Source organism: Drosophila virilis, chromosome 5, assembly GCF_030788295.1.
Source record: "Drosophila virilis strain 15010-1051.87 chromosome 5, Dvir_AGI_RSII-ME, whole genome shotgun sequence".
NCBI classification, from domain to species: domain Eukaryota; kingdom Metazoa; phylum Arthropoda; class Insecta; order Diptera; family Drosophilidae; genus Drosophila; species Drosophila virilis.
In genome coordinates this window covers 5,870,258-5,887,857 of record NC_091547.1, presented here as the reverse complement: position 1 = coordinate 5,887,857, position 17,600 = coordinate 5,870,258, and the positions used below count along the sequence as shown (strand labels likewise).

Below are 17,600 nucleotides of genomic sequence, written 5' to 3'. Positions count from 1 at the left end.
TTTACAGCTAGTTTTGGCTTGTCAAGTATACTTATGCTCTCGCTCTCTCTCTCTCTCTCTCTCCGTCTTTGCGGAAACAGCTGATCAGCTGTGAATATGTAATAAGTCGGCTAACAAACAATTTAAATAATCCTTGAACTGCTAACAACAATGCTTAAAATTAGCCGAAATACAGCAAATGCTGCACTGCAGCGTTGGCGGCATCGAAAAATGCTGTCCACGTGGTCACCGCTGGCCACCGCATTCAATGCGCCGCCGACGAAGCGCATCAACTTTACGCGCGACGATGTGGTAAGTGCTCATCCAAATTGGAGAAAGTAACCCAATTATGACTGCTCGCCACTTGCCAGGGCTTATTTCGCATGACGGAGCTGCGCAACGCCGAGGGCTTCTATTTGCTGCGGGAAAATGTGGAACGTTCCACGCAGGATCTAATTGCGGAAGCCATCTCCAGTGAGCGACAGCGGAAAATGGTGGACATTTTTGATGAGCTCTCGGACTCGCTGTGCAAGGTCGCCGATCTGGCCGAGTTTATACGCATTGCCCACCCAAAGAACAAATATATGCAGGCAGCGGAACAGGCCTGCATTAGCATCTGCGGCGTCGTGGAGAGCCTGAATACACACAAGCCGCTGTACCAGGCGCTCAGCAAGGTGGTGCACGAAGGTGACTTTCTGCCCACCACCGAGGTGGATCGCCATGTGGCCAAATTGTTTCTGTTCGATTTTGAGCAATGCGGCATACATTTGCCGGAAGAGGAACGCCTGCGCGTGGTCCGTCTCAATGACTACATCCTGCAGCTGGGCCAGAAGTTCATGAATGGCGCCGTCCAGCCCACGGTAATGTCGCGCAGCAATGTACCGGAGGATATACGAGACTAGTGAGTGCATAGAGCTGCCATTCTGCTTATGTTTATGACACGCTTTTGGTTTAACAGCTTTCCCACTGCGGGCGAGAACATCATCATCACGGGCCTCTGCACCAATGCGGCAAATGTGCAGATGCGCGAAGCCGCCTACCGTTTATATCTGCAGCCCTCCGATAGCCAGGAGGAGCTGCTCAAGGATCTGCTGCTCTGTCGCTATGAGCTCGCCCGCAGCTGCGGCTTCGAGACTTATGCCCATCGAGCTCTCAATGGCAGCACCATCGAGCGTCCGGAACTTGTCAGCGAATTCATCGATGAGCTGTCGGAGCAGCTGCGTCCGCGCGCCGATGCAGACTTTGCGCTAATGACACAAATGAAACGCAAGGAGAGCGGCCTGGCCAATTCGCTGGTCGAGATCTGGGACACGCCGTACTTTACCGCACAGCTCAAGCGACAATCTCTCGAGGAGCAGGCCAACGAGTTTCTGCCCTATTTCTCGCTGGGTGGCTGCATGGAGGGCCTGGACAATTTGCTGCACTCACTGTATGGCGTGCGTTTGCAAAACACCGAAATGGAGCCCGGCGAGAGCTGGCACAGCGACATCTACAAGCTGGCCGTGATGCACGAGACCGAGGGACTGCTGGGCTATATCTATTGCGATTTCTTTGAGCGCAGCGGCAAGCCAAACCAGGATTGCCATTTCACCATTCAGGGCGGCAAGCGGCTGCCGGACGGCACCTACCAGCTGCCCATTGTTGTGGTCATGCTGGGCTTGGCGCAGCCGCGCTGGACGGGTCCGACGCTGCTGTCGCCGGCGCGTCTGGACAATCTATTCCATGAGATGGGACATGCCATGCACTCAATGCTGGCGCGCACCGAATATCAGCATGTGACCGGCACACGTTGCGCCACAGACTTTGCCGAGGTGCCCAGCGTGCTCATGGAATACTTTGCCAGTGATCCGCGCGTGCTGCGCACATTTGCGCGCCACTTTCAGACACACAAACCCATCTCGGAGGATATGCTGCAGCGTTTGTGCGCCTCCAAGCATTTGTTTGCGGCCAGCGAGACGCAGCTGCAGGTCTTCTACTCGGCTCTGGATCAGGTCTATCATGGTGAGAGCGCACAGCAGGGCGCCAATACGACGGAAACGCTGCGCGACGTCCAGAATCGCTACTACGGACTGCCCTATGTGGAGAATACGGCCTGGCAGCTGCGCTTCTCCCACTTCGTGGGCTATGGCGCCAAGTATTACGCTTATCTCATATCGAAGACCATTGCGTCATGGATTTGGCAGACGTACTTTGAGGCGAATCCCTTCAATCGGCAGGCGGGCGAGAAGTATCGTGCGGAGATCCTGGCACATGGTGGAGCTGTGCCCAGCCGCAAGCTGGTGGCCAATTTCTTGCAGCGCGAGATGACGCCCAGAATACTAGCCGATAGCCTTATACATGAGATTGACATGGACGAGTCCAAGATAAAACAGTTAATTGTTAGCAGAAATTAACAGAAACCTTGTCCAGAATACGCTTGTAAATAATTTTTGTTTTTAATTATAAATAGTTAACTGCCCTATTGTTTTTATACATAGCGAATTTGGTTTCTTTACACTAGGCCGGCAAAACAGTAGGCATCAATTCCACGCCCACGAATTCCTTAGCAATTCGCACGCCCAGAAAAAACATACCGAAGCTCTTGACCAACATCCTACGGATTGGAGAATGGGAAAAGTGTGGTTATGTAAACAAATGCGGCAATGAAATACGTTCGATGTTCAATGAACGGCTTGCCACTTACCACTGGAACTCATTGTGGTAGATGTTGCGAAGAATGTTAAATGGATTCCCAGCTTTCGCCATTTGGATTAGGAAATTTTAGTTTTACTTATTTAACGTATGACTTCTGTTATGCTTTTATGCTCTCGCAATATTGAACAAATACTACTAAAAACTGAACGCACACTAGGCTATAATAAAGTTTTCTGGTATTTTTATGGTATTCCGCAGTCAATTGGACTCCAGTTCCAGTTGTGTTGCCCAATCGAGTGCACCAGTTCGTTCATTATTGAACATACGAGCACACTGCTTCTAAGTAGAATTGCGCCTTTTGAAAATTTGCAGTACTGGTCACACTGTTGCCTGGCCCAATTGCACACGTGCAGCGCCAAAACAATAAATTTAGGTATTTCGATTGGACGTGATTTAATAGCCATGGACAATGCCAACGATGAAATTGAAATGGAGGTTGTCGAGCCTGAGGACGCCGAGAGCGACATGGAACCCGATAGCGATAACGACGAGGATGCGGATGGCGAACCAGGCACCACAAAAACGCCCAAACAGGTCTACTTGCCGGGCAAAACGCTGGCCGAGGACGAGGAGCTGGTTTGCGATGAGAGCGCCTATGTGATGCTGCATCAGGCGTCAACGGGCGCGCCCTGCCTGAGTTTCGACATTGTTCCCGATGAGCTCGGCACGGGCAGGGAGAGTTTTCCCATGACGGCCTACATAGTAGCCGGCACACAGGCTGCGCGCACCCACGTCAACAATCTGATTGTGATGAAGATGAGCAACCTGCACAAGACACAGGACGGCGACGATGATGAGCTCGACGATGAGGAGCTGGAGGATGATCAGGATGATGTGGCCGACAAGAGTGAGCTGAAGAAGCCGCAAATGACGTGCGCCCTAATAAAGCATCAGGGCTGTGTGAATCGTGTGCGTGCCCGCCGCATGGGTAATAATGTGTTTGCGGCCTCCTGGAGCGAACTGGGCAGGGTGAACATCTGGAATCTGTCACAGCAGCTGCAGGCTGTCGAGGATGCCCAGCTGCTCAAGCAATACGAGCAACAGAGCGCCAGCAATGAGACGCGACCTGTCTTCACGTTTAGCGGCCATCAACAGGAGGGATTTGCCATCGACTGGAGCCCCAGTGCTGAGGGTGTGCTGGCCACGGGCGATTGTCGACGCGACATACACATATGGAGTCCCCTGGAGGATGGCACCTGGAAGGTTGATCAGCGTCCATTGGTGGGCCATACGGCCTCTGTCGAGGATCTGCAATGGAGTCCTAATGAGCGCAGCGTGCTGGCCTCCTGCTCCGTGGACAAAACCATACGCATTTGGGATTGCCGTGCAGCACCCCAGAAAGCCTGCATGCTCACCTGCGAGAATGCGCACGAGAGCGACATCAATGTCATCTCTTGGAATCACACCGAGCCCTTCATTGCCAGCGGCGGTGACGATGGCTTCCTGCACATTTGGGACCTGCGTCAGTTCAAGACGCAAAAGCCCATCGCGACATTTAAGCATCATACGGATCATATAACGACCGTCGAATGGAATCCCAGTGAGGCAACGGTGCTGGCCTCCGGCGGCGATGATGATCAGATTGCCCTGTGGGATCTGGCTGTCGAGCAGGATGCCGATCAGGCGCCAGCGCCGGCCCAAAACGACGAAGAGCTGAACAAGCTGCCGCCGCAGTTGCTCTTCATCCATCAGGGTCAAAAGGAGATCAAGGAGCTGCACTGGCATGCCCAGCTGCCCGGCGTGCTGCTCTCTACGGCGCACAGCGGCTTCAACATCTTTCGCACGATCAGCGTGTGAGCATGATAAAACTTCGGATCTATCAGATAACCATTAGCTACTAAACAATAAAATCTAATAAACATATTGTTGACAATTGTTTGGCACGTTTTATTGCGGCTGACGTTTTAGTGCGGGGCGTCATTGGCATCGTCGTTGTTGTTGTCCTCCTCCTCATCCATCAGCATCGTGACATTGATTAGATGACGCATGGTCGGGCGGCCGTGCGGGCAATTCTGCAGTGAAAATAATTAAATACTCTTAAAAAATTGTAGTTAAACCTTTCGCTATCTGAAGCATCGTAAACGTGCCCTTATCTGCACAGTGCGCGGTTTGCCCCGAATGAAATACAACCCGCCAGTGGCCAGTGGAGCAGTGCCCCGACGCGTTACGAGATGCACGCACACGTCAACCGCAACATGGAACAGCCAAAAGACGGCGGCGCATTTGGCGCCAGCCCATTGAGACTTCTGGAGGCACCGCTAATGGCAGGCGACAGCGCTAAGTGCTTGGTAAGATCGAAACGTGGCTTTGGCTCGTACAACACATGCCCAACTCTCGTTCTGCAGGATGAACAGCCCAAATGGAGCTGGACCTTGAAGTTGGCAATGTTTGGCGCCACGTTGGGCGCCGCCGTGCCCGTGGGCTATTGTACGGGCGTGGTCAACAGTCCGGCTGTGGTGAGTAGCTGTTCCATTGGGCAAACTGTTATAATATTGTTACAATTCGGATTATCTCATCTGTCTTTTTATTCAGTAAAATTACTTATTTAACTTCTTTAGTAATCCTCCAAGTTATATTCATTATCCTTTTATTCTAACTGGGCAACTGTTATAATCACTGTTATACATTTGCTTTCATTAAGTTAAAACATTTCATTTAACTTCGTTTGTAATCATCCAATTTATAATCCATTGTTTCTTATCCTTTTATTCTCACTGGGCATAATCATTGTTATAATCCTTTCTATGTGATCTGTTATACAACTCCTTATACAAAATATTATAATCCGTGTTATATCCTTCCTCCCCTTATTCCATCCAGTTATAAATGATTATCTATGTTAATCCTTTAACCAATCTGAGTTATAACACTCTCTGTTATATTAATCATAATATAACAGTATAAATAACAGAGTATGGGATATGAATGGAAAGTTTATCGATTGTTCAAAATTCCTGTTTAACTTCCTGCTATCCTTTCTTTAATAAAGTCTGTTATACATCCCAAATTATTAGTTGTTATACATCCAATTAAGCTACCTGGTATACTTTCTGTTATACAACTTGTTATAATTTCTTTTGAACTCTCTGTTATCCTTGTGCATTGTGTTATACATCCATTGGCATGAGATACGCCTTAAATCTTTCTCTCTTTCCATTCCTCTGCAGCACATGCGCGCCTGGTGCCAGGAGACACTCCTCTCGCGCTATGACCTGCAGCTGAGCGAAGGCGCCTTGGAGCTGCTTTGGGCAGCAGTTGTGTCCATCTTTCTGGTGGGCGGCGCTGTGGGTTCACTGACGGGCGCCGCCATCGCTAACAGATTTGGACGCCGTCCCGCCTTTTATATATGCGGCGTGCTGCTGGCCCTGGGCGCCATTTGTTTCTACATCTGTCGCCCGCTTGGCTCCGTGGAGCTGCTGCTGCTGGGCCGCCTGCTGGTCGGCCTGGCCGCCGGCCTGCTTACCGCCTGCATGCCCATGTATCACAGCGAGCTGGCCGCACTGCAGCAGCGCAGCAAGCTGGCCCCCCTCTGCCCCTTGGGTCTGACAGTGGGCGTGGTCGTTTCGCAAATATTTAGCCTGCAATCGATGCTGGGCGGGCAGGAGCATTGGCACCTGGCGCTCGCCTTCTACGGCATCTTCGTGGTGCTCTGCTATGCGCCCTTCAAGTGGTATCCGGAGAGTCCCAAATGGCTGTACATCGTCAAGGGACGCAAGCAACAGGCGGCACAACAGCTGCAGCTACTGCGCGGCTATGCGGCAGATAGCCCGGCACTGCAAGCGGAACTGAACGACATGGAGCAGGAGGCGAGGGTGAAGAGCACGCCGTGCAGTTACCTGCAAGTGCTGACCAATCCGCAGCTGCGTCTGCCGCTGATCATTGTCTGCGCCTACCTGGGCGGCCAGCAGCTGTCGGGCATAAATGCGGTGCGTCTGGATGCACTTGCTCCGTGTCGTTGAGGTAATTTTCGTTCTTGCAGATCTTCTACTACTCGGTGTCCATATTCCGGAAGGCGGGTCTTAGTCCGCAGGCGGCCGAGCTGGCCAATCTGGGCGCGGGCTCCACAAATCTGGCCTCTGCGCTGCTGGGTCCCATGCTGATGGAGCGCTTCAATCGCCGACCCTTGATGCTCGTCTCCAGCTTCTTCTGTTGTGTTTTTCTGTTCCTCTTCGCCATGTTGCTGCACTTTATTGTGAGTTGTGGGCTGGCCTCCGGCTGGGATTATGTTATTCTTTAACTTCTTTCGTTTTCTAGGAGAGCTTCAGCTGGTTTGCCATGGGCTGCATTGTCTGCATCTTCATGTACATTATTGTCTTCCAGTTCGGCCTGGGTCCATTGCCCTTCTTTATAGGCGCAGGTGCTATTGTTGCCATTGAACTTATTTCCCGACTCTAAGCTTTCCCTCGACAGAGCTCTTCGAGGTGGCGCCCCGCTCCGCGGCCATGTCGCTGGGCAGCGTCGTCTACTGGCTGTGCAATCTGATCATTGGCATGGCCTTTCCCAGTCTACAGAACGCCTGGGGTGCCCTGGTCTTTCTGCCCTGCTCCATTACCTGCCTGCTGGTGTTTGTGCTGACCCAACGCTATCTGCCGGAGACGCGCGGCCGGGATCCATCCGAGGTGGCACCTCTGGTTGCCGACGGCTTTAAATCAAAGCGTCTCAGACAGTGATAAGAATTTAAAAAAAAAAAAAAAAAAACAATTATCTACGGCTTGCCGAAGTTTAAATACTCTTGCAGGTTTATGGCAAATGTGCCCTATTAATATAATATATGCTATATGATAGAGTCTTCTAATCATGAGCTTTTACTAATATGTTAGCCTGGGAAATCTTGGAATACCAAACAAATTTTTCAAAAACTCATCATTTAACTGGTTTCTCTTGTTATCTCTGGGCTGCCAGAAAGATAGATAATTTTTTTTTAATTCCCAGCCTTGACAATAAAATATTGTTTTTAGACAATTCTTCAGATGCAATATATGATTTCGTATTCTATATAATATAGTCTTATGATATTAACAAGACTTAGAGCTCACGTGTGAAGTCCATAAAAAATTCCTTAAAAAAAAATAGTTGTTCTAAGGAGAAGGATTTTTTACGAAAAGAATATGTATCAGCTATTAGATATAATAGATCATTTATAGGAAAGCAAAAAAAGTAAATGTGAAGTTTGATAAAGATATCTTGAAGAAGATTTTGTGATATTATAATTAAATTGGTTTGTTCCGATTGTTCCATTATATAGGAATTCGATATTATGAAGAGCAAAGCAAATCTAAGCACGTTCATGTCTATGTCTGGATATTAAGACTCAGGATATCTTGGCAAACCTCAACTACGTTTTGTCCGATAGTTCCTCTATACCTTGTTTCAGGCAGTTAGCTTTAAGAATAAGGGAGTCGCACTGAGACGGACGGACACGTCTATAACTACTCAGCACGAGCTGCTGATCATGAATATATATGCTCTCTCTATGCGGGGACGATTTCTCTAATGCGCAGCACATTTCGTGTCAAAGTCTTAATGCCCTCTGCAAGGGCATTGAAAGCCACGCCAAAGTTAATGCCATTTAGCTGCAGCTTCTCTCATAAATTCTCGAGGGATTAGCGGCTACAGAAACTGATTAAAAAGCCAGCCACATTTGCACTGGCAGGACAGTTGCGCATGGAGAGCGTCAGACAGCTGATGGAGCCTGAACAGCATGAAACGAAGCAGAGGCCGAAGTGGACACGTTTGCTCGTGTGGAGCACGCTGGGCAGCACCATTGGCGCCGCTGTGCCCGGCGGCTACTGCATGGGCATCATTAACAATCCCGCCGTGGTAAGACAGTTCGTAGCCAAGTCTAGTCCCACATTCTAATCCTAAACTTTTGCAGCACATGCGCGCCTGGTGCGAGGCCACCTTGCTGCAGAACTATGGCATGCAGCTGACGCCCGCTGGGCTGGACACGCTATGGGCCTCGATTGTGTCCATCTATTTGATTGGCGGCGTGCTGGGCTCCGCCTGCGCCGGCTGGGCTGCCAATCGTTTCGGCCGTCGCGGCTGTTTTCTGCTCAGCGGCTCGCTGTTACTCCTGGCGGCTCTGGGTTTCTTCAGCTGCCGCCTGCTGCAGTCTGTGGAGCTGCTGCTGCTATGTCGCCTGGTGGTCGGCCTGGGCGCTGGTCTGATTACCACCGGCCTGCCCATGTACCACAGCGAAATTGCAGCGCTGACGCAGCGCGGCACACTGGGCGCCAGCTGCGCCGTTGGCTTCTCCGTGGGCATTGTGCTGGCCCAAATCTGTAGCATGGAAGCGCTGCTCGGCGGCGAGCAGCACTGGCATTTGGCGCTCGGCTTTTATGTGGTCTTCATGGCCATTTGCTATGCTCCCTATCGCTGCTATGCGGAGAGTCCCAAATGGTTGTATATAGTGAAGCAGCAACGTCAGCAGGCACTCCATATGCTCGTCCGTTTGCGCGGCGGCAATATTGGCCTGCAGTCAGAGATTCAGGCCATGGAACAGGAGGCAGCCGGCAAGTGCAGCAGTCGCAGCCTCAGTGAGGTCTTGAAGGATTCCAAAATGTTGCTGCCGCTGGTGCTGCTCTGCGCCTACCAGGGTGGCCAGCAGCTGACGGGCTGCTCCTCGGTTCGTTTGGCAGACTCGCTGCCATTGCGATAAAGCTAACCAGTTTCTACTCCGACAGATTTTCTACTATTCCGTGTCCATTTTTCGCAGCAGCGGCCTATCCCCACGCACCGCCGAGCTGCTGAGTCTGTGCGCCGGCAATGTCAATTTGGCCACATCGCTGCTGAATCCTTGGCTCATGGCCAGGTTTAACAGGCGCACCCTTATGCTCCTGTCCAGCTTCTTTTGTGCTCTGCTTATGTTCGCCTTTGGCCTGCTGGTCGAATACAGCGTAAGTGGCGCGCACACGAAGCCAATCCAAACTGTCTAACTGAATTCCCTCTTGGCAGGCGATGTTACCCTGGTTGATCTATGGCACCATTGCCAGCATTTTCCTATATCTTATTGCCTTTCAGCTGGCGCTGGGTGCCATGCCCTCCTTCATAGGCACAGGTCTGTTTGGAACTCTAGAAATTATAGTATTTGTATTTAAAGCACATTCTTTTCAGAGCTCTTCGAGGTGCCTTCTCGCTCGGTGGCCAACTCCTTGGGCAATCAAACGGGCTGGAGCTGCAATTTTCTGGTTGGCTTCCTATTTCCCACCATGCACTCATTGATGGGTTCTTGGGTGTTCTTGCTATTCTCCCTGTTTAGCTCGCTGCTTTTTCTGCTCACCAAATTCTATTTGCCTGAGACGCGCGGTCGTGAAGTCTCCGAGGTAGCTGAGCTCGTTTCACATGGTTTCAGGAGCAAAGTGCTTTGATACATTTGCTTATTTTAAGCGTTATTTTATTCGTAATCATTAAATGGTGACTCAGGTCATATTAGATAACCTCCAAGTCCCGTTCTACGGACGCTTGAGTTCGCCAGAATGTGGCGTCTCGTCGTCCTCGAGGCAGAGTCTGCAGAGTGCATCTGCCACATTCTTGAGCTTGTGTAGTTGCCTGCAGAGTCTGCTTTCGCGCAGAGTTTTTCTTATCATAGCTACCTAGCAATCTTTTAGATATACGCTTTAATATGTGCAAAGTTCTTGTCTTCCACTTACCCAGGGCTGTTCGATTTCACCCATTTGAGTGATGAGCCTGCGCATGGTGGTTGTCCTGTGGAGCGCCTTGCCAATCATCACAGACTTGCGGCAAGCGCGTGAGGCGAACATGGCGCGTATGCGTGAGGGCCGGCAAATGGTGCCCTCGGGCGCATCCTGCAGCATGAAAATAAGCTCGTCTATGTCCTCCTTGCCAAACTCCCAGTTCTTGCTAAACGGTTTGCCCAGCAGACGCACCTTCTTCGTAGCGGGCGCTATAAACAAGACAAGATTTAGCTCAAGATAACATTGAAATTGAAGTCAACCCACCATCCGCATTGATCTCAAACTTAAAGCCATTCTTTTCAAAGACCGGCAAATGATCCTGCAGTATCATCTCATTGACAGCCGTCAGCTCAAGTGTTTGGGGCACCGTCAGGCGCTGGTGCTCCAGCTGCGTGTTGCGCTGCAGCGTCTCGAAATTGTACTTCTCATCGGCTGCATGCTGATCCACTATGAACAGATCATCATCCAGCTTGACAATGATGAAGCCCAAATTGAATTGTCCAATGATTTGCATGCGCTCAAAGTCCGCTTTCGTTATTTCCTTTTGCAGCTCCGCTTCGGCATTTTGATTCTGACTCGGATTGATTTCGCTCTTGAAACGCAAACGCTGCAGCTTGGCGCAACGTCTACGCTCCTCCCTTTGTTGCTCCTGTGCCCGCAAACTGGACGCGATCTGGTCGAGCGTGGTGCACAGCTCGCCGCTGGCTATATTGGCCGGTGCAGTTTCTGTATCGCTGTTGCCATCCAACTCGATGCGCGTGGGCATTTCAATGTCATCATCGCTGTACTCGATGGTTGTCTGTGAGGAGGTGGATGCAGCATCCGGCTGGGCAGCCGGCGTGTGTTCTTCAACTGGTGCCGCCAATGTCCTTAGCTCTACAATGCTCCGACGCGATTTCAGGGGCGTCAGCGTTTTGCAATCAATGCGCGGCATCTTCGTCGGCTCCAGCAGCTCATCGTAGGCTGCAAGTGGGAGAAGCATTAAAATATGAACATGCCCATGGCTGCTGCACTTACCCAAGGACTCCTGTTTGAGCTGCTTTAAGCTCAAAAAGCTGCTGTTGGGGCTCGTTTGCTTGCCAGCCACTTCCTCGTCCCCGTCCGAATCCGAATCATTTTTATAGCTTCTTGCCTGGGTGGACTCTTGTGTTAGGAAATTCTGTATCTTTTGTATTTTCATGGCGCGCGCGGCAATCTCTTCCGTTTCACCACAACGTCGTTTTGTGGGCGCAGGCGGCGCCACGCCTTTTGTGTCGCCCGTGCGTCGCCATTGAGTCAACACATCCATGAAGCGTTGCGAGGAGCTAAGCGGCACATCCGGCTCGATAGCATCTTCATTTGCAGCATCGGCAGCGCTTTGCTCATCTGTGATGTCTTCTGTTTTCACTTTGGGCTCCAACATGCTGACTATGGACACGTTTTGCATTTGAAATGTGGACGGCAGGCTGCCAAAGGTGTCCAGCAGCGACTTCTTCAATGCCAGCAGCAGAATTCTCTCGTTGTTGAGCAGCAGCTGACGCTTGTCAGGCGTCAAATTGACATCCACCTCGGCCCGTGACGTCACAATGTTTAGGTATATAAAAGGCTGTTGCTGCACATTATAGCGATGGTAGACATCATTCATAACCTTGGCTATCTGGAAAAGTAAGCCATCTATTAAATAGTCCACACATTTTCATGTTTTCTTTGACACGCACATTTTTTGGCTCACAGGGCCGCGCATTGACAAAGAAGAACTGACGATCTCTGGTCGATCGGCCAGCACCATGACGACAGCTGGATATGTAGCCTTCCAGCTGGAAGCCAGCTTGATTCAGTCGCTCCACATCCTCGGCGCCAAACGCTATGCATGTGGTTTCAGCCGTGTCGCTGGCGGATTGCAGCTCTGCCCGCAAACGCTCCTCGCTGATTTCGCCCGCCTCAAAGGGCGACTTGAGCGGCACCAGGTCCGCCACTTGGCGCACCCCAAATATAGCCGAAATGTTGGCCAGCACATCCTGAGCGCCATGCGTCTGCAGCAGCACAGATTTGACGCCCTTGGGCGTCTGATTGCTGCAGATAATGCGCACACCTCGCGTGACCAGGCAATAGGCTTGCAGTATTTGGCACATCTTGTTGAATTCCTTTTTGATGTTGCGCGTAAAGTCGCGCCGACGCACGGGCAGCGTGGCGAACAGATTGCTCAGGGTGACGGTGGTGCCGACGCCGCGGGCACAGGGCGAACGTTTCTTGATTTTGCCCTCGTGATCCAGTTCGATTTTCAGGGCTGCAAAAGAAGACGGGGCTTAGTAGTCTTAGGTTTATTTTCCTAACCAATGACTCACCAACATCCGCAGACTTGTGGCGCGTCTGTATGGCCATGTCCGAGAGGGCACAGAGCGAGCTGAGCGCTTCGCCGCGAAAGCCAAACGTTTCCACGCCCAGCAGATCAACGAATTCGCGTATTTTGGAGGTGTGATACTTGGCCGCTGCCCAAGGCAACAAAAAAGCATAATTAGTACCAAACCATTTGCCGAGCTCTTAGCGTAACCTACTCATGCCCGCCAGATTGGCCTCCTCCACGCCGCTTCCGTTGTCGCAGACTTCGACGCCCTGCAGTCCTTGATCTTTGAGCTTAACCTCGATCAGTGTGGCGCCCGCATCTATGGAATTCTCCACCAGCTCCTTGATGGCCACAGCCAAGCTGAGCACCACCTACAACGCAAATACAAAAACTCTTTATACTTGCCTTTGGCTTTGTTTTGATAAAAGCTCACCTGGCCCGAGCATATTTTGTGTACTGTATCCTTTGCTATGGCCTTAATTTGACCCGATTCTGCACTTGTCGGCTTTGGAATTTCCGCATCTGTCTCATTATCATGCATTGTAAAAATAATTCGCGGAAATAATCCATAAAATCGCACAGCAAATGCAAAGCGCGCGCATCTACCAACAGTGTTACCACACAAAAAAATAAACAAGAACAATGTTGCCCTAAGACTCATGCAAAAAATGTACTAGATTACGCCTAAAATTTAAACGGCAACGGTTCGCGGTATATTTCAGTCTGTGGAATGCAAATGTATATTCAATATAACAAATAACTTTCCAGAAAAACATTTATTTAATCAACGTGATACATGACAATGAGTCTTAATATATAAGTTGTCTAATAAAATAATTGATGAAGCGTACAAAGCGTTTGAGTTACACAAAATAATTGAGTAAATGACAATGAGTTGATGAAAAGTGTTTGGTTTGTTTATAATGGGTCAAATATATAGATAATAATTATGTCAATGGTATGAATAACAATATAATTTCCTAGTTTAATTGAGCGTAAGTGTTTACTTAAATATACATATAGCTGGATATAGTCCACAGGGTCTGGGATTTGCAGATATATTGCCTAATCTGAATCTTCAGTTATTTGCTCTTCTCATTCGCAATTTCCTCCAGTTTCTCAATGATCTTATTCATGTCCAGATCCTTGGCGATCTTTAGATACATAGTCTTACGCACTTCATGAAATGATGCCCAGGACGGCAGCTCCTTGACCAGCAGCTTCAGATGCGATTCAATCTCCTGCGGCGTCAGATTTGCCCGGAAACTGTTTTGTATTTTCTTAATGATAATCTCGAGGGTAAGCACGCTCTTGCGCTCCGTAACGAATACGTTGCGCAGATGACGCGCCAAGTCCGGTAGACGCGAATAATTGGTAGCCTCCTGATCCTGGGACGGACGACGTGTCATGGCATCCAATGCTTTGGCTGCCTGCTTGGCGCGTATTTTGTCAATTAACGATTGGGGCAAACCCTTCAGCAGATTGGACGTGGCATCAGTATTTGTCGTGGCCGTACACTCTTTAACAGTGGGCGTGGCAGTGGAAGTCTCTGTGGTGGCTTTGGTGGTGTCTATTGCAATTTGTTTTGTTGGTGTCGTCTCGCTGGGTGCCATTTGCTGAGTGAGAGCTGCAGCTGCTGCATTTGCTTGACTCCTATCCGCCTCAAGCTTGGCCTCATAGCGATCCATTACGCGTTCCATGGGCGTGGCGCAATTGAAGAGATTGCGTGCCGTCGATAGTATATCCTTGGCTGACGAATATTTCTCCACGTTCGGCGGCTGCGGCAGCACACCCAGCTCCACCTCGCTGCAGCTTTCCAAATCGAATTGCGGATGCCAACGTGTGAGCGCCCGTGTAATGATAATCGGTGGATCCAGTGAGCGTAAAAACTTGTCATGCTCCTCCATGACACGCTGAAGCAACAGTTTCTGGAATTTCTGCATGCGCGCGGTCATGACGTGTGGATTCATGGACGTCGACAGTGCCGACGCGAGCACATCGTCTTCATTGACTTTATTGAGGCGCTGCTGTTCGGGCAACTGCTCCACATTGGGACTGATGACCAGCTGAAAGTAATCAGCCTTGGAGATTGAGCCAAAATTGCGTGTTTTCATCTGCGAGTAGATGAAAGCATCCGGATAGACGTGCTTGATCTGGGCCAGATGCATTTCCGTGAAATTCTTGCGCAGCATACGCTGCACGGCCGGCTTCAGCTTCTTGAATGTGATGCATTCCTTGCGATTGTGGAACATGGCCACCACCGAGTCCACAGCCTTGAAAACCTCCAGCAAATGACGATACTTGTACGGCAAGGGCAGCTGACCGGCTTTGCTCGTCTCGGCGAGGCTGGCAAAGCGCTTATATGCTGGCGGCTCCAGCAGCTTGCCTGGCGAACCATTCTTGGCCGGACTAAAGAGCAGACGCTTCGAGACGTCCGTGTGCCGCGGTGACATCAACTCATGCTTGTCCGGTGTGGGTGGCTGCAGCTTCGTGGGCGTCTTGAATGTCTTCAAGGGGCTGTAAGGGATCAGAGAAGGGGCAAGATTAGTTCGATTTCTTTGTGTATTGCAAATATAGTTTAAAGAGGGCCCACTAAGCTTCGAGTTGTGATAAGTTATACGTTAACTAGTTAGATGAATGCAGGAAAAAAGTAAACTGTACTATTAAATATTAAGCTAACTTTTGATGGCAGCAATTACAAGTTTCATAGGGATCACAGTCTGATCAGAAAAACGTATTTGGGAATACAAAAAATGCCGATGCAGTTAGACCTATGCCCCGTAAGGATATTAACAACCCTCTAAAAGAAAAAAAAAATGAAAAGCCGTTACAATATTTCAGCTCTACCTGAGTCCGAGAGTCAAATATACATTCCCATGCAGGCGAAGCCGGGCAACGTTAGTTTAAAGATAAACAACCCCCGAAATTATGGGAAGGTCAGGCAAGAAAGTAACGTCTGTTGGCGAAGGGTAAACATAGCACAAGCAGCATGTCTGTGTGTGTGTGTTTGTGTGTATGGATTGCTGTAAGCGAATGCAGCATAAATTCAAGTACACATGCATATGGACTGGTGTTTCATAGATCACAACGTCACGCTGCGACAACAACAACAACAACAACAAGCTTGGCCAAAGAAATGCAACTTCAGCATTTGGACGCTTGAATAGCTCGAGCTGATTGCACTTATCGCTGCGACTGGCAACAGACATGCCCAGCCCCAGCCCAGTGCGACCTCGATAGCAATATATATAAGACAAAGAACAAAAAATAAATGAAAAAAAAAAAATGGAAATTTTGTTAATGATGTTACCCGGTTTTTTGCTGCATATGTTTTGTTTACGTTCGTTTCTAGGCCATAGCCACTGGCGAAAATAAAATTATTGTGGCAGGCGCAATAGGTTATGCATATGAGTAGCGCATCTCTCACCTGGTCAGCACTTCCAGTTCAATGGTATCGAACTCCTTGAGCTGCACCGTCTTGGCGGTCTTGGCTGGTGATGGTCCCGCCTCGCGCAGCCTGCGATTGCGCTCCTCCTGCGCCTTGCGTTGCAGCTCCAGTTGTGCCTTGCGCGCCAGCACGGCCTTCAGCTCCTGCATTTTGGCGCTGCGCGACACTTTGGTCTTGATCTCGTCGAAGGTCAGACCACGCTTGGCCAGATCTATGTGCTTTATGGGCGAGGCATCCTTGATGATCTGTTTGGTGGGCGTGCGCATGCCACGCTGCGCATTCTCCTCATTTTGCTTGGCGGCAAACGTCACATTCAACTTGGGCGTCTGCTCATTGATGATCTGTGCCACATCGCTCGCCTTGCTGGGTGGTTGCTTGCGCGGCGAAAGGTTGCCCTTGCGTATGAACTGTACAAGTTTTGGCTGCTTGATGTTTGCCTCAACCTTGGCTGACTTCTTTCTGCTTTCCTGAGACGGTGTGGTTGGCTGTACGCCAATAAGTTTGATGGTGCGGCCCGATCGTGTGCGTATGCCACTTTTGAGTGCATCCATGTCCACATCCTGATTCGTGGAAGCGCTCGGAAGCGCTATATTTTGTGGGGCAGCGACTTCGACTGGTTCTGCGAGACGCTGCAATGAGTTAGTAAAGGCAACTGGATTTGAGTCTCAGCATTTTGCAAATAGAAAATGGCCGCAGGACGCTGCATGCCACACTTTACACACACACACACACACAGACACACAGCATACAAAAGTATCTAGAGGAATGTTTGTTGCACTCTTTTTTCCTCTTGGGCCACGTTTTTATGGTTAACCACATGGTACACCCACTTACCCTGGTCTTAATTGTGGTCGCATCATCCACGGCGGCACGTTTGCGATTGCTAAAAAATGCAGCTACCGATGGCTGGGCCATGATTGCAATTTGAATTAAATGCTATGCTTATGGGCTTGTTGTATTTGCTTGACAATTTCACTCTTGGCACGTCTGGTTGTTGGCTCTGTGGTATCTCACTATTTCGTTTTTCTTATTATATTTTCATACACGTCTTGCCACTGCCACTGCTCAAATTACAACTGGGCCACGGCGATGCAGTTTCCCTCCAAATGTTCGGCGACGCGCCAAATTATTTTCGCGCCATTTCAGTCGTTCGAGTGTTGCAAAGCGCTGTTGCACAGCTGTTGGTTAAACGTGCGTTATACAGCACTGCACAAGAGGGTAGCATTTTGCGTAGTAGATTTTTAGCGAAATTCGGAAACGGGTTTAATAGCATAGCTGGCACTTATTTTGTCGTCATTTTTTAATTTCTATAACTGCTTTCGTTCAAATCGAGCAACGAACCTACGTTTCGCTCACTTTGCAATAGTCAGCTGTTCCGTGCCAACAAACGACAACTTGTACATTTAGCGATATCTCGATAGTGTGCAATAACAAAGTGCAGGCATAGCATCGATCTATATCA

The 17,600-nt window shown here is 49.7% G+C and overlaps 7 protein-coding genes across 10 annotated transcripts; 4 read left to right on the top strand and 3 right to left on the bottom strand.

The window, feature by feature from the left end:
- Positions 1–52: 52 nt before the first annotated feature.
- LOC6625531 (mitochondrial intermediate peptidase) lies at positions 53–2,451 on the top strand. Its single transcript, XM_002050977.4, has 3 exons — positions 53–291; positions 351–880; positions 938–2,451. Exons 1-3 carry the CDS (start codon positions 151–153, stop codon positions 2,370–2,372), a joined length of 2,106 nt encoding a protein of 701 aa, XP_002051013.1. The 5' UTR covers positions 53–150; the 3' UTR covers positions 2,373–2,451.
- Positions 2,391–2,823, bottom strand: LOC6625532 (uncharacterized). The gene is made up of 2 exons (XM_002050978.4): positions 2,663–2,823; positions 2,391–2,572 (listed from the first exon to the last, which is right to left on the bottom strand). Exons 1-2 carry the CDS (start codon positions 2,722–2,724, stop codon positions 2,476–2,478), a joined length of 159 nt encoding a protein of 52 aa, XP_002051014.1. The 5' UTR covers positions 2,725–2,823; the 3' UTR covers positions 2,391–2,475.
- A 138-nt stretch (positions 2,824–2,961) lies between these two features.
- Positions 2,962–4,546, top strand: l(2)09851 (WD repeat-containing protein 1 l(2)09851). The gene has a single exon (XM_002050979.4). The coding sequence runs from the start codon at positions 3,076–3,078 to the stop codon at positions 4,468–4,470; it is 1,395 nt and encodes a 464-aa protein (XP_002051015.3). The 5' UTR covers positions 2,962–3,075; the 3' UTR covers positions 4,471–4,546.
- Positions 4,535–13,311, bottom strand: Pms2 (mismatch repair endonuclease PMS2). 3 transcript variants are annotated; one of them, XM_002050980.4, is made up of 8 exons: positions 13,124–13,311; positions 12,902–13,061; positions 12,692–12,835; positions 12,065–12,633; positions 11,385–12,003; positions 10,632–11,330; positions 10,323–10,576; positions 4,535–4,685 (listed from the first exon to the last, which is right to left on the bottom strand). In XM_002050980.4, the coding sequence occupies exons 1-8, from the start codon at positions 13,229–13,231 to the stop codon at positions 4,578–4,580; spliced, it is 2,661 nt and encodes an 886-aa protein (XP_002051016.1). In that variant the 5' UTR covers positions 13,232–13,311; the 3' UTR covers positions 4,535–4,577. The 3 variants fall into 3 exon arrangements, with proteins under 3 accessions (XP_002051016.1, XP_032292263.1, XP_032292264.1); XM_032436372.2 differs by lacking the exon at positions 4,535–4,685 and adding an exon at positions 10,103–10,273; XM_032436373.2 differs by lacking the exon at positions 4,535–4,685 and adding an exon at positions 10,103–10,261.
- On the top strand, positions 4,806–7,468 carry LOC6625535 (solute carrier family 2, facilitated glucose transporter member 1). 2 transcript variants are annotated; one of them, XM_002050981.4, is made up of 6 exons: positions 4,806–4,961; positions 5,019–5,129; positions 5,841–6,599; positions 6,653–6,865; positions 6,928–7,030; positions 7,084–7,468. In XM_002050981.4, exons 1-6 carry the CDS (start codon positions 4,845–4,847, stop codon positions 7,341–7,343), a joined length of 1,563 nt encoding a protein of 520 aa, XP_002051017.2. In that variant the 5' UTR covers positions 4,806–4,844; the 3' UTR covers positions 7,344–7,468. The 2 variants fall into 2 exon arrangements, with proteins under 2 accessions (XP_002051017.2, XP_070066182.1); XM_070210081.1 differs by having other exon boundaries at positions 4,827–5,129.
- Positions 7,985–10,109, top strand: LOC6625536 (solute carrier family 2, facilitated glucose transporter member 1). The gene is made up of 5 exons (XM_002050982.4): positions 7,985–8,493; positions 8,549–9,298; positions 9,357–9,569; positions 9,628–9,730; positions 9,787–10,109. Exons 1-5 carry the CDS (start codon positions 8,338–8,340, stop codon positions 10,038–10,040), a joined length of 1,476 nt encoding a protein of 491 aa, XP_002051018.1. The 5' UTR covers positions 7,985–8,337; the 3' UTR covers positions 10,041–10,109.
- Positions 13,312–13,585: 274 nt separating the features above from the next.
- On the bottom strand, positions 13,586–17,544 carry dup (double parked). Its single transcript, XM_002050983.4, has 3 exons — positions 16,973–17,544; positions 16,118–16,767; positions 13,586–15,207 (listed from the first exon to the last, which is right to left on the bottom strand). Exons 1-3 carry the CDS (start codon positions 17,051–17,053, stop codon positions 13,773–13,775), a joined length of 2,166 nt encoding a protein of 721 aa, XP_002051019.1. The 5' UTR covers positions 17,054–17,544; the 3' UTR covers positions 13,586–13,772.
- Positions 17,545–17,600: the final 56 nt, after the last annotated feature.

What these genes read in the sequence shown, in the direction of transcription:
- LOC6625531 (XM_002050977.4), top strand. Translation starts at nt 151, where the DNA reads ATGCTTAAAATTAGCCGAAATACAGCAAATGCTGCACTGCAGCGTTGG. An exon ending in ACTTTACGCGCGACGATGTG is followed by an intron (nt 292 to 350) that starts GTAAGTGCTCAT and finishes GCCACTTGCCAG; the next exon opens with GGCTTATTTCGCATGACGGA. An exon ending in CCGGAGGATATACGAGACTA is followed by an intron (nt 881 to 937) that starts GTGAGTGCATAG and finishes TTGGTTTAACAG; the next exon opens with CTTTCCCACTGCGGGCGAGA.
- LOC6625532 (XM_002050978.4), bottom strand. Translation starts at nt 2,724, where the DNA reads ATGGCGAAAGCTGGGAATCCATTTAACATTCTTCGCAACATCTACCAC. An exon ending in TACCACAATGAGTTCCAGTG is followed by an intron (nt 2,573 to 2,662) that starts GTAAGTGGCAAG and finishes TCCAATCCGTAG; the next exon opens with GATGTTGGTCAAGAGCTTCG.
- LOC6625535 (XM_070210081.1), top strand. Translation starts at nt 4,845, where the DNA reads ATGCACGCACACGTCAACCGCAACATGGAACAGCCAAAAGACGGCGGC. An exon ending in TGGTCAACAGTCCGGCTGTG is followed by an intron (nt 5,130 to 5,840) that starts GTGAGTAGCTGT and finishes ATTCCTCTGCAG; the next exon opens with CACATGCGCGCCTGGTGCCA. An exon ending in CCATGTTGCTGCACTTTATT is followed by an intron (nt 6,866 to 6,927) that starts GTGAGTTGTGGG and finishes TTCGTTTTCTAG; the next exon opens with GAGAGCTTCAGCTGGTTTGC.
- LOC6625536 (XM_002050982.4), top strand. Translation starts at nt 8,338, where the DNA reads ATGGAGAGCGTCAGACAGCTGATGGAGCCTGAACAGCATGAAACGAAG. An exon ending in AGCTGACGGGCTGCTCCTCG is followed by an intron (nt 9,299 to 9,356) that starts GTTCGTTTGGCA and finishes CTACTCCGACAG; the next exon opens with ATTTTCTACTATTCCGTGTC. An exon ending in GCCTGCTGGTCGAATACAGC is followed by an intron (nt 9,570 to 9,627) that starts GTAAGTGGCGCG and finishes CCCTCTTGGCAG; the next exon opens with GCGATGTTACCCTGGTTGAT.
- Pms2 (XM_002050980.4), bottom strand. Translation starts at nt 13,231, where the DNA reads ATGCATGATAATGAGACAGATGCGGAAATTCCAAAGCCGACAAGTGCA. An exon ending in GCTCAAACAGGAGTCCTTGG is followed by an intron (nt 11,331 to 11,384) that starts GTAAGTGCAGCA and finishes TCCCACTTGCAG; the next exon opens with CCTACGATGAGCTGCTGGAG. An exon ending in GTTTGAGATCAATGCGGATG is followed by an intron (nt 10,577 to 10,631) that starts GTGGGTTGACTT and finishes TCTTGTTTATAG; the next exon opens with CGCCCGCTACGAAGAAGGTG.
- dup (XM_002050983.4), bottom strand. Translation starts at nt 17,053, where the DNA reads ATGGCCCAGCCATCGGTAGCTGCATTTTTTAGCAATCGCAAACGTGCC. An exon ending in CGACCACAATTAAGACCAGG is followed by an intron (nt 16,768 to 16,972) that starts GTAAGTGGGTGT and finishes AACTCATTGCAG; the next exon opens with CGTCTCGCAGAACCAGTCGA. An exon ending in GAACTGGAAGTGCTGACCAG is followed by an intron (nt 15,208 to 16,117) that starts GTGAGAGATGCG and finishes GATCCCTTACAG; the next exon opens with CCCCTTGAAGACATTCAAGA.